The 13,979-nt window shown below is 43.2% G+C and overlaps 1 protein-coding gene across 2 annotated transcripts in view; it reads left to right on the top strand.

Moving 5' to 3' along the window:
- Positions 1-13,979, top strand: part of nova1 (NOVA alternative splicing regulator 1) — a 52,196-nt gene that overhangs the window by 18,200 nt on the left and 20,017 nt on the right. Inside the window, exons 1-2 of one of the 2 annotated variants that reach the window (XM_038988988.1) lie at positions 9,703-9,729; positions 12,056-12,197. In XM_038988988.1, the coding sequence (XP_038844916.1) occupies positions 9,703-9,729; positions 12,056-12,197 (169 nt within the window). Of the gene's footprint in view, positions 1-9,702; positions 9,730-12,053; positions 12,198-13,979 lie in introns of those variants that run through there. The other variant, XM_038988987.1, reaches the window with a different exon arrangement.

The following is a 13,979-nucleotide window of genomic DNA, read 5'->3' as shown; positions in this document are numbered from 1 at the left end:
TACATCCAAACATCACACATACGGGACAGGTACAGGATGGCAACAACAACTGCCCGAGTTACACCAGGAACGCACAATCCCTCCATCAGTGCTCAGACTGTCCGCAATAGGCTGAGAGGCTGGACTGAGGGCTTGTAGGCCTGTTGTAAGACAGGTCCTCACCAGACATCACCGGCAACTAAGTTGCCTATGGGCACAAACCCACCGTCGCTGGACCAGACAGGACTGGCAAAAAGTGCTCTTCACTGACGAGTTGCGGTTTTGTCTCACCGGGGGTGATGGTCGGATTCGCGTTTATCGTCGAAGGAATGAGCGTTACATCGAGGCCTGTACTCTGGAGCGGGATCGATTTGGAGGTGGAGTGTCTGTCATGGTCGGACTGAGCTTGTTGTCATTGCAGGCAATCTCAATGCTGTGCGTTACAGGGAAGACATCCTCCTCCCTCATGTGGTACCCTTCCTGCAGGCTCATCCTGACATGATCCTCCAGCATGAGAATGCCACCAGCCATATTGCTCGTTCTGTGCGTGATTTCCTGCAAGACAGGAAATGTCAATGTTCTGCCATGGCCAGCGAAGAGCCTGGACCTCAATCCCATTGTGCACGTCTGGGACCTGTTGGATCGGAGGGTGAGGGCTAGGGCCATTCCCCCCAGAAATGTCCGGGAACTTGCAGGTGCCTTGGTGGAAGAGTGGGGTAACATCTCACAGCAAGAACTGGCAAATCTGGTGCAGTCCATAAGGAGGAGATGTACTGCAGTACTTAGTGCAGCTGGTGGCCACACCAGATACTGACTGTTACTGTTGATTCTGACCCCCCCCCTTTGTTCAGGGCCACATTATTCCATTTATGTTAGTCACATGTCTGTGGAATTTGTTCAGTTTATGTCTCAGTTGTTGAATCCTGTTATGTTCATACAAATATTTACACATGTTAAGTTTTCTGACAGTGATAGTGAGTTGACAGTGAGAGGACGTTTATTTTTTTGCTGAGTTTATATATATAATTGTTTTTCTTTTTTTGATCTTACATCTATCCATCTATGTCCTTAATCAGTATAAAGGAGAATATGTTGCTTACTTGTTGAGCAAAATCAAAGCTGTAATGCATCCTGATGTATTTGCTTGCTGGTTTAGTAGGGGCCACCAGAGACAACTGCAGGTCTTGACAGGTGGTTTTGCAGTTAGCAACTATCTTCTGGTAGACAGACCGCTCATTGAACAAGCATGAGATGCTGTTCTTGCTTCTTCAGCTTGGCTGATTTAACAGCTTCTGGCAGAGTGGCAGATCAGAAGACCTCATAGTTGTTCCCATTGCACTGCCAGCACAGGTCTGTCCTGGGCTTGGTGCTTGAGATGTGGGGCAGCAAATTTCTCCACAGATTCGTGAAGGAAGACAGCCTGACTACACGTACCTCTGGAAAATACAGAAATAATGTTAGATCAATAAAAGTAGTGCCATTCATGTTGGAGGTCAATTAAATAATCAAAACATGTTTATGCTTTACATACCAAGTGTTGTCATAGATTTCTTGTAGAGACGCCACACTGCTGCTTTTGTCACATGAGATGGCAGCAGCTTTCCACCAAAGTATTTGTGTCCTGGGTGGTGTTCTGGTAATACTATTGAATTATCCTCTGCGTAGTTGTTGATGAAGTTCACCACTCGCTGCAAGGTCTTATGCTTCAGGTGTAACCCGTGCTTGCTTTGGCCAGCTCTCTTTTTTGATTGGAGCCATTAGACCATTCTCCTTGTATGACTGGTGGAGGAGAGCCAGGCATGTTCTACTGATGCTGAAAGACAAATTCAAGGTACAAATATTATAGCATTATTATACTATAGATGCGAAACGGCATTCTGAGATAACATCACCACACACAGTTCATAAATGTAATTTTAGCTAGGAAGCCAGCAATCTACTCTAACGTCAGCTGGCTAGCTAACAGCAAACTTTACTTGGGGTCTTTTGTTTAGACATGTAGCTAGTTTGCCAGCTAAACAATGAACCATAATCCCAATCCATAGAGTACTAGCAATACAAACCGATTGTCATAGCTAGCTAAAGTTAATCAAATAGGTTCAATATTAGCTACAGTTGAAGTCGGAAGTTTACATACACTTAGGTTGGAGTCATTAAAACTCGTTTTTCAACCACTCCACAAATTTCTTGTGAACAAACTATAGTTTTGGCAAGTCGGTTAGGACATCTACTTTGTGCATGACACAAGTCATTTTTCCAACAATTGTTTACAGACAGATTATTTCACTTATAATTCACTGTATCACAATTCCAGTGGGTCAGAAGTTTACATACACTAAGTTGACTGTGCCTTTAAACAGCTTGGACAATTCCAGAAAAATATGTCATGGATTTAGAAGTTTCTGATAGGCTAATTGACATCATTTGAGTCAATTGGAGGTGTACCTGTGGATGTATTTCAAGGCCTACCTTCAAACTCAGTGCCTCTTTGCTTGACACATGGGAAAATCAAAATAAATCAGCCAAGACCCCAGGAAACAAATTGTAGACCTCCACAAGTCTGGTTCATCCTTGGGATTAATTTCCAAATGCCTGAAGGTACCACGTTCATCTGTACAAACAATAGACCACAAGTATAAACACCATGGGACCACGCAGCCGTCATACCGCTCAGGAAGGAGACGTGTTCTGTCTCCTAGAGATGAACGTACTTTGGTGCGAAAATTGCAAATCAATCCCAGAACAACAGCGAAGGACCTTGTGAAGATGCTGGAGGAAACAGGTACAAAAGTTTCTATATCCACAGTAAAACAAGTCCTATGTTGACAAAACCTGAAAGGCCGCTCAGCAAGGAAGAAGCCACTGCTCCAAAACCGCCATAAAAAAGCCAGACTATGGTTTGCAACAGCACATGGGGACAAAGATCGTACTTTTCGGAGAAATGTTCTCTGGTCTGATGAAACAAAAATAGAACTGTTTGGCCATAATGACCATCGTTATGTTTGGAGAAAAAGGGGGAGGCTGGCAAGCCGAAGAACAACATCCCAACCGTGAAGCACGGGGGTGGCAGCATCATGTTGTGGGGGTGCTTTGCTGCAGGAGGGACTGGTGCACTTCACAAAATAGATGGCATCATGAGGAATTGAAAATGTTGTGGATATATTGAAGCAACATCTCAAGACATCAGTCAGGAAGGTAAAGCTTGGTCGCAAATGGGTCAAATGGACAATGACCCCAAGCATACTTCCAAAGTTGTGGCAAAATGGCTTAAGGACAACAAAGTCAAGGTTTTGGAGTGGCCATCACAAAGCCCTGACCTCAATTCTATAAGGTGTATGTAAACTTCCTACTTCAACTGTAGCTAAAATTAGGTGATAACTAACAACGCAAAATGGCATTCTGAGAAAACATCACTAATGTTACACACAGTTCATACACGTAATGTTAGCTAGCTAGCCAGCCATCTAACGTCAGCTAACATTAGCTAGCTAACATCACGCTTTAATTTGCGGTGTTTGGTTTAGATATGTAATTTAGTTAGCTAGCTAGCCAGCTAAACAACGACCATAATCCCTATCCGTAGAGTACTAGCAATACAAACCGATTGCTAAGTTAAGGACCCTGGGACTAAACACCTCTTTCCGCAACTGGATCCTGGGCATCCAGACGGCCAGCCCGAGGTGGTAAGGGTAGGTAACAACACATCCGCGACACTTATCCTCAACACGGGGGCCCCCCAGGGGTGCGTGCTCAGTCCCCTCCTGTACTCCCTGTTCACTCATGACTGCACGGCCAGGCACGACTCCAACACCATCATCAAGTTTGCCGATGACACAACAGTGAGACGACGATGAGACAGCATATAGGGAGGCTGTCAGAGACCTGGCCGTGTGGTGCCAGGACAACAACCTCTCCCTCAACGTGATCAAGACAAATGAGATGATTGTGGACTACAGGAAAGGAGGACTGAGCACGCCCCCATTCTCATTGATGGGGCTGTAGTGGAGCAGGTTGAGAGCTTCAAGTTCCTTGGTGTTCACATCATCATGCTCCAAACACACTAAGACAGTCGTAATGAGGGCACGACAAAGCCTATTCCCCCTCAGGAGACTGAAAAGATTTGGCATGGGCCCTCAGATCTTCAAAAGGTTTTACAGCTGCACCATCGAGAGCATCCTGACGGGTTCGTCGGAGGGCATAGCGGGATTTCTTATAAGCTCCCGGGTTAGAGTCCCGCTCCTTGAAAGCAGCAGCTCTACCCTTTAGCTCAGTGCGAATGTTGCCTGTAATCCATGGCTTCTGGTTGGGGTATGTACGTACAGTCACTGTGGGGATGACGTCCTCGATGCACTTATTGATAAAGCCAGTGACTGATGTGGTGTACTCCATGCCATCGGAAGAATCCCGGAACATATTCCAGTCTGTGCTAGCAAAACAGTCCTGTAGTTTAGCATCTGCTTCATCTTACCACTTTTTATAGACCGAGTCATTGATGCTTCCTGCTTTAATTTTTGCTTGTAAGCAGGAATCAGGAGGATCTTAGCTATATGCAGGTAGCCTATAGCTTTGCCAAATGGAGGGCGAGGGAGAGCTTTGTGCGTGTCTCTGTGTGTGGAGTAATGGTGGTCTAGATTTTATTTCCCTCTGGTTGCACATTTAACATGCTGATAGAAATTTGGTAAGATGGATTTAAGTTTCCCCTGCATTAAAGTCCCCGGCCACTAGGAGCGCCGCCTCTGGATGAGCGTTTTTCTTTTTGCTTATGGCGGAATACAGCTCATTGAGTGTGGTTTTAGTGCCAGCATCGTTCTGTGATGCTATGTAGACAGCTACGAAAAATACAGATGAAAACTCTAAGTCGATAGTGTGGTCTACAGTTTATCATGAGATACTCTACCTCAGGCAAGCAAAACCTTGAGACTTCCTTAGATATCGTGCACCAGCTGTTGTTTTACATATATGCATAGGCCCCCGCCCCATGTCTTACCAGAGGCTGCTGTTCTATCCTGCCGATAGAGTGTATAACCCGCCAGCTGTATGTTCTTAATGTCGTCATTCAGCCACAACTCAGTGAAATACATTTTCACGCTTGTTTGTAAATACTAGTGCTGAGCGATTAACTCAAATGTTGGTTATTTTTTGGTTTTTAAACAACTAATTGACTGATGTTGGTTCAATTATTTGAATTCCATTTCGTTTGTTTTTCTTCCTGTGAGCTCAATGTGCAGGTTCAGTAGAGATAAATCAGATCAAGCCTGAACTGTGCGATGTAGTAGGGAGTTGTAGTTTCCAACAGGCCAATATTCTACATAGTTTAGTGCAGAAAATGGAGTAAATAACTACAATGACCATAATCGATTGGGCGCTTGCTTAAACTTGTCCGGTCTGTATGGAGCAGACATGGAGAGAAGAGAGAAGATGCACATTGAGAGGGATTAGAAACAGTTGCTTCGCGAGCCTGAAAATACATAATCTAAGTGATTGATAGTTGGTATGCAGTAGTCTTAAAAGTATGCTTTCTAATCCCTCTCGATGTGCGTGTTCTCTCTTCTCTCCATGTCTGCTCCGTACAGAATGAAATGTGTAACAACACAGTGGCTCTTAAATGTATTTGTGTCACAGAAATGTAACACAAACAATATCATCCACAATAACTAATGTAATTTCTATATTGTTTTGTCTTTCTAAGGTCCTGTGGAAAAACATAATAATCTACTTAAAGAAGACAAGTGCTGTTGCTCGTAGGGAGCGTATCAAGACTGGTAAGACCAGAGATAGATGAGCTGGGGTACTTGTTGACCTGGATCATTGATAGCCAGCAAATGGTCATCATGGTATACCCCATGATGACCATTTGGACAGTTCAAATGGGAGACCGTTCCAATCCTCGCAAATCATGGTAAACACTACTTGTTGACCTGGATCATTAATAGCCAGCAACCCCTGGAAGGTGTCCCCCATGATGACCATTTAGACAGTTCCTATCCTCATTTGATAGGACACATTTATTCAACATGTGAAGGGAATATATAATGTTGTCAATCATCTCTTGCACTCCCATAATAAAAAAGTATGTGATCAACTCAACTTGAAGAAATAATGTTCTCTAATGCAGCAATGTAATCATTTTCTAGAGGTAGATGATCACCATAGCTTGGAGGGAACTTGTCTTAACAGGATGAACGTTGTGTCACAAATCATGTCCTTTCGTTTCTTTTCATCCTTATCCAATATGCTTGAAAATATGAAGAGTGGTACTCAGTGATGTGTTGTGTTGGATTTGCCCCAAATAACTATTTGTATTCAGGACATAGTTAATTTATTTGCCAATTTGTTTGCAGTTTTACTTTTGTCTCTTTTTGCAAACAGGAATCAAATTTAGGAATATTTGTATTCTGTACAGGCTTCCTTCTTTTCACTCTGTTATTTAGGTTAGTATGGTGGAGTAACTACAATGTTGTTGATCCATCCTCAGTTTCCTATCACAGCCATTAAACTTTGTAACTGTTTTAAAGTCACCATTGGTCTCATGGTGAAATCCCTGAGTTGTTTCGTTACTCTCCGGCAACTGAGTTAGGAAGGAAAGGGGGATACCTAGTCAGTTGTACAACTGAATGCATTCAACTGAAATGTGTCTTCCACATTTAAGCATGCCTGTATCTTTGTAGTGACTGGGTGTATTGATACACCATCCAAAGTGTAATTATTAATTACACCAAGCTCAAAGGGATATTCAATGTCTGCTTTAACAAAATGCTTTTACCCATCTACCAGTAGGTGCCCTTCTTTGTGAGGCATTGGAAAAACTCCCTGTTTGAAATTCACTGCTTGACTGAGGGACCTTACAATTATATGTATGTGTGGGGTACAGAGATGACGTAGTCATTCAAAAATCATGTTAAACACTATTATTGTACACAGAGTGAATCCATGCAACTTATGAAGCACATTTGTACTCCTGAACTTATTTGGCTTGCCATAACACATGGGTTTTTATTTAATTTAACTAGGCAAGTCAGTTAAGAACAAATTCTTATTTACAATGACAGCCTAGGAACAGTGGGTTAACTGATCTAGCAACCTTTCGGTTACTGGCCCAACACTAACCACTAGGCTACCTGCCGCCCCAGGTTGGATACTTATTAACTGAAGACATTTCAGCTTTTAATTTTTTATTAATTTGTACAAATCTCTAAAAACATAATTCCACCTTGACGTTATGGGGTAGCCAGTGTGTAGCCAGTGACACAAAATCTGAATTTAATCAATTTTAAATTCGGGCTATAACAACAACATTTGGAAAAAGTGAGGGGGTGTGAATACTTTCTGAGGACACCGTATATAATACATATGTAATAAGTATTTTTCTGGTGACACTGCTTGATGATCCTCAGCCATCGTGGTCATTACATTACAAATTGTGTCTGATATTGATTACATCATTCCTGTTGATCATTAACATGACTGGCAGTTACCATAACAAAGGAGTACGGCTCTGCTGTTTTTTTACTGCCGTGTGCCTATTGTGCATTTAGGATTGCTGGCGAATTACTGCCCAACTCGAGGAAGAGGTAGCCTATTGCTTCTTTTATCAGCAACACCCCTCTCCTCTTTCATTCATCGCTCATGCTAATTTAGCCTGTAATTTCCCATGTCCCGAGCCCCTTTTACTGGCCTGGGTGCCTTTCCTAAGCCTGTGTAGTTGAAGGATTATGTATGATATGGTAATGTTGCTAATGGAAAGGTTGGCACAGGAATGTGAGCTGGTGATTTTTTTGTGAGAAGGACACAGGTGCCCTTGCAGAGAGATGTGACGTGAGCAGACTATGAATTTGCCAGGTGGCAGAGGAAGAGAGGAGGGAGCCTACAGAGAGACAATGCTTAGGTACACCAGTGAGTCCGGGTGACACAGTGAACGGTTCATCGGTAGAATTTACAGTAAGACGTTTGCCCAGATGCTTATGTGCCTCAGTTATTACTTCAGTTTGCTCTGTGATTTAAATACATTGGAAATTAATCTAGAAAAGGAACAAAGAGACTATGAAAATGGTACTAGTGTTTCTAGAGGTTCCCTGGAAATTACTATTGAGCGGAGCCAACCCCCCTCCCCTCACACACACAGACTCTCTCTCACATAGATACACAAAGACACACACACAAAGACACACACACACACACACACACACACACACACACACACACACACACACACACACGTAGGATACCTCGCTCTATAGTCTACAAGATTTATAGACGTAGTGATTGGCTTCGTTGCCCCCCACCCCTTCCCCCCTCCACCATTCTGCGGCACTGCCATTTGCAGTGGTTGATGAGGGCCCCCCTCCCACTCAAACATGGCCGTTTGAGTGAAGAGGGGTGGATGAGATGGGGTGTACGGCACACACTATCAGATCAGTCCTCTCCTCCTCCACTCACCGCATCCACACACCTTTTCAGCCATCGCTCAAGGTCACCCCACGTTCTCTCCAATGAAACGCACAAACCAGTTTGTCATTTTCACGGAAAAAGAAAGTGAATGGGTTGCTATGCTTTATAGTGCTGCGTCAAAAGAGGCGGAGTGTGGAAGAAAATATATTTTTTCGGGGACAGGCATTGTGGGGGGTGGTTGGGGAATGACGTGCTAGGGAGGAGACTGCCGATTGGCCAGGGCAGGTGTCAGTCGCCACGCTGCTGCAGACGGACAGGCCACTCGATGAATATGGATGAGAGCAGTGAAAAGGGTGATGCGGCAGGGAAGACCCCCCCCTTCAAACCGGTGCAGGCTTGAACAATGCGTGGCGTCTTTCACTGAAAATACTGAGAGCCTGCATTAGCATTTTCTCATACAATTGAGGCTCTGGCCAGCTGCAGGCATGGCTTGGATGTTGCGGTGAAATCTTTTTTTTGCACCCACTGATGTATTAGACCTCTGTGAAAAAGGTTGACTGGCCGCATTCCTCAACGCCACCATTGCACCTATGACTAGCCTAACGTTAAGGTACCCTTACAAGATTGTACCCCGGTATTGATGGCGATCTGACAGAGGATTTTACCAGCAGATCTCAGAATGGGTAAGAGCCAAACTGTTTTTGTCATGACTTGTTGAATTCATTTATCACACTCAACTCTTTATACTTGACTACGTAAAATCTATTCTGCTCATTATTGCCCATTTTGTTCCATCGTTCTTGCTGCCTGTCAGCGCCAGGTTGGTCCATTGACATGCAGAGTGGGTATTTGGAGGGAGTGGGGGGTGGTCACAAGGCATTTCCTCCTGACCCACCCCCCTTGAGTGACTTCACTAAACACGTTTGGCTCAGTGTCCGTGTCTTTCCTTCAAGCCATCCCTCCAGTATTGGATGCATGGGGTTTGAACTCAACAGCCCCGACTGGCTTAGCTTCCCAACCTGCCCCATACTGCTCCCATTCCCCTGACGGATTGCAGCAACAGATTGCCATGTTTACTCTACTACATGACGCCATTGAAACCTGTTAGTGTGATTTTTCAGACGCTAGGACGAAATTAATTATTGACTAATGACTGCAAACGCTACCTGTGAGGGCAATGGAGTGAATCTCAATGGCATGCTCTCCCCTGCTGGGTTCACCCTGGTTTTAAGACACATTGAAATGGGAACTTGTGCACCCCTGCCAACACAGGTCTAATAGAGGACATTTCCATTCCTATTGTTCAGTTTATCCTGTGTGGAGAGTTGTAATAACATGTGTCCTCTGACTGACAGTAGAAAAGTCTGTACTTCCATGAAGACAATGTCAATGTCTAAGCCATGGTTTTTACTTTTTCATCAAGGTCATCTATTCTTTTTTTTTCCTGGAAGGGAAAACTTTTTTCTCTGAAAGGGGAAGATTAATGGAGTAGAAAGCAGAAATCCAAGCAGAAAAAGTGCCTTGGCTAAAGGAGTATGGTTTGTGTCAGATTGTCATAATGGTTTCTCTCCGATTGATAGAGGACTAATGGATGTTCTCAGAAAGGCTCTATCATTCATCGGCGTGATTTACAATATAAATGTGTTGACGGACTAGACATGTGAAGGTGGTGTGAATTTTCATATAAATGTTGGTTCTAGTAGTCTAATGTGTGACCAGTAAGGAAGGTCCTTTAGTCCGAGTTAACAGAATTGACTTTGGATTTTAGATATCAACGTGTCATGACTTTATTGAGAGACCTATCAAAATCCAAATGGAACACGAGGGGCATGTTAAAAGAATCAGTAGAGAGTTGACACGTAGAGTGACTGAAATCCCTAGATGTCACAGTGCCACATTCATTGTGATCAGGATCTAATGAGCCCATTTAAGAGGCAAACAGAAGGTCAGTCTTAGAACAGTGACATCGATGTGTGCAGACCTCCATCCATCCATCTTCCCTGGACGAGCCTGCAAATCCATCCCCCTGCATGAAGCTATACAACGACGACACAGGCAAACACGCATCTTGGCGTTGTCAACCAAAATCACCATTAAAACGAACAACTACGGTTTGATATCGTCATTATCTTTTTTTTGTGCTGGTCTGTATTAAAAAGACGTTTGTATACTGATATAAACACTTCTTTGAATGTACGTTCTTGACAGAGTGACGTCACCCTTGCTGATGAAGCATTGAAGAAGTCCCAAATTGGAGTCATTCATTGAAAAAGGAATGTTAAAACTAGTAGTTGATATCTGAAAACCATACTAGATACTTTTTGGGTCATACCAGCACAGATGATTGAAGAATTATTTAGGCTATTATTATCTAATTGATTTCTGGGGTGACATTGAGTAGTAATTTTTCTCACAGGTTCATATATTGATCGCATGTCTGTCTCCCATGTTGATTACTTATGTCTGGAATAGCACAACCAGGTGTTGGTTGGTACAGAGACGGAAGAGGAAGTGAGACATCCCAGTCGCAATCTTTTTCTGGTTAATCTACAGTTAATGAACTAAGCAGACCAGAACCAGCTGCTATTGCATTGGTATCTATGGGAGAGCCATCCCTTAAGCAGACCGGACCTCTGACCAATCCACCATCTTTGGGTTGGTATTCGCAGTAATTGGCACAGAGTCCAATCCCAACATTGGGTTGATTTCTCTACCCAATTGCTACCCAATCTGGATTTGTTTGGAGTGACACACACTGCTCACCTGGGTGATGATTAAATCTTCTTGATTAGCCAGTATGTGGAGTGGAACATTCTCGATTAAAAGGATGAAGAACAGAAGGTTTGATCTGTGAATTCTTTGAGCTGACATGATATCAATCACTGACTGATACAAGACAGTGTTGTAAGCCACTGAACCCCCTTTTCAACGGGAGGAGATTGAGTCTGTCTTTTTGGCAGTATCCAATTTGAACAAATCAGAGGGATTTTGTTTCCTTATGCTAGCATCTCTAACAGTTATTACTCTGGATCACAATTGGTTGGATTTCATGCACCGCAAGCATATGTTTCGACATAGTCCTGTGTGAGTAATAGTCTGAGTAATGTTAATACATCCTATAATTCTCACCATTCCGATGATGTTTATGCTCCCATTTGTCTCTCGGATTGAGATTATTATATATTTTTTTACATTGTAGGACTTGGCTTGGATTGAACCATGAATTAGATATTTTGTCAGAAGATTCTGATAAATGATACTAAAACTCATTGAAAACAGTTAAAATTAGACCTCTGCAAACTGGAAAGGAGGTCAGCATTTACTCCACAGGAAATCTGGGACAGAACACAGAACGTGTCACCAAACTCTGATGAAATATGGGACTAGAGGCTACAAAAGAATCACACTCCGAAATGAAAAATACCTTTAGATACCTTCCTACCAAAGTGTCAGTCTGACAAGAATATATGTGGCTAGCTACCTATTCAACTGTTTGCATCTGATCTGACGTTTACATGTTCCTATTGAGAATGATTGAATGGAGCCAGTGTGAATGGAGCCAGAGGCATGTATCAGCTGAGGTGTCTGGGTTACTTGCAGTATGGTGTATGTGTGTAGACTACAGCTTCTTTACTAGCTCTGAACCTCTCCTGCCTGTTCGTCTCTCTCTCTCTATGTCCTTCCAGAGGAGGGTGAGTACTTCCTGAAGGTGCTGATCCCCAGCTATGCGGCCGGCTCCATAATTGGCAAGGGCGGCCAGACCATCGTACAGCTGCAGAAAGAGACGGGCGCCACCATCAAGCTGTCCAAATCCAAAGACTTCTACCCAGGTAATTGGATCCCACTTTGTCCCTGAGCAAATTTTCCAAATATAAAGGCATACACCCAAGTAAGAGCCCCCAAAATCATCGGACTCTCTCAATTCAAGTTCAGTACAAGACGTTATTTGTTGGTTACGCTGCAGTTTGAATTCCAACTGGGGAGCCCAATGAGTTTGATCCAGCCTTCCAAATGCACAGTATTTTTACCCAGACAAAAGACCTATTCAGATGCTACAGCTGCTTCTGACTCAGGAATAGCATTTTTAGATAAGAAGCAATTGCTCTTTCAATTTGGCTGTGCTCTTAGCAGGGAGCTGATCCAATTTCTGTGAAAAGTCTGTAGTCCCCAGAAGTACTATCATTCTTCATTCTGCTACAATGCAAAGACTGCATTTAATCAATTCCCCGCTTAGCTGCCTGGCTGCCATTTTACTCCAAGATGGAGAGAGCACATTATCCAATGTCGAGGACATGTAAGGTACACTGAAAGCAGTAGTCGCCCAATAGGGCCTTGTTCTTAAAAACATGTCAACATGGAAAAAGATGCTCATGTTTTCCCAATGACCCCACACTGATGGAGGTCACTGCACTCTCTGGTTGGTGCTGAAGCATCTTGTCTTCGGAGCAGGAAATGTGAGAGCCGCAGTAAAGTGTATGCGTTTGTCCTTCATGGCTGAGGAAGCTTCAACCTTCTGGAAAATAACAGGTGTCGGGCGGCTCGCTGTTGATTAAGATTAAGATTACTTTATTAGCCAATTGCACACAAATTTGACTTCCGCTTTTAACCCAACCCCTCCGAAAGACACACATACAGGTTTATGGAGAGGTGCAGGGGGCTGCCACACTGGGCACCTGTTGTTGTGGGGGGTTATGTGCCTTGCTCAAGGGCACAACAGCAGGTAATGGCATCTAGGAATTGATACCAGCAACCTTCCAGTTGCCAGGTCACTTCCAGACAGATTTTTTCTTGTCGGACACTGGATTAGAACTGGCAACACTGCAGTTGCTGGCTCACCTCTCTAACTGATTGAACAAAAATGGCAATATGGCTCAAATATGGGCTATGTTCTGACACGCGGAAGTTGTGATATACTGCACTTGGACTAAACCTTGGCAAAATATTAGGTCACACTTTATTTGGATAGTCCATCTGTAGATGCTCTACAGATTGTCATACTCTCAACAAACTATCTGTTGATAAGCAACTGCTTGCTAAGGTTAGGGTTAGGTTTAGAATAAGGGCTAGGGTTAGGGTTAAGTTTAGGGTTAGGATAAGGGTTAAGGTTAGTGTTAGTAGATAGTTAAATTGAATGTTACTGATAGTCTGTAGAGCATCTACAGAGTGACTATCCATATATAAAGTGTTCCCAATAATTATTGAACCTTGGCAAGAATAGAAGTACAATAATATTTCCTTTTTAGGGTATCTCCTATTCCCACTACTGCACTATCTGAAATACTGGATTCATCGATCGTCACCATGACACGCTGAAAATGAACTATAGTAATGGCTTACTTTTGCATACAATGTAGCAGCACTACTTTGTAGTGTTGTCACGATATCAGAATTTTGACTTTGATATCAATATCAGGTTAAGCATCACAAAGCTCGATAGCAAAACTATAGCAAAACGATACCAAGGGAAAAAAGAAGGCGTATTAGCCAGTCACAGAATGGCACAATTTATTTGAAAGGTCAATCTCTAGTCTATTGATAAACTGGGTGAATCAAGATGTAGCCTAGGCCTATTAACAATACAGGTGAATACATATTCAATAGGAGTGTGTGCA

The sequence above is a fragment of the Salvelinus namaycush genome, chromosome 3, assembly GCF_016432855.1.
Source record: "Salvelinus namaycush isolate Seneca chromosome 3, SaNama_1.0, whole genome shotgun sequence".
Taxonomy (NCBI): domain Eukaryota; kingdom Metazoa; phylum Chordata; class Actinopteri; order Salmoniformes; family Salmonidae; genus Salvelinus; species Salvelinus namaycush.
This window is presented reverse-complemented; position numbering and strand designations above follow the sequence as displayed.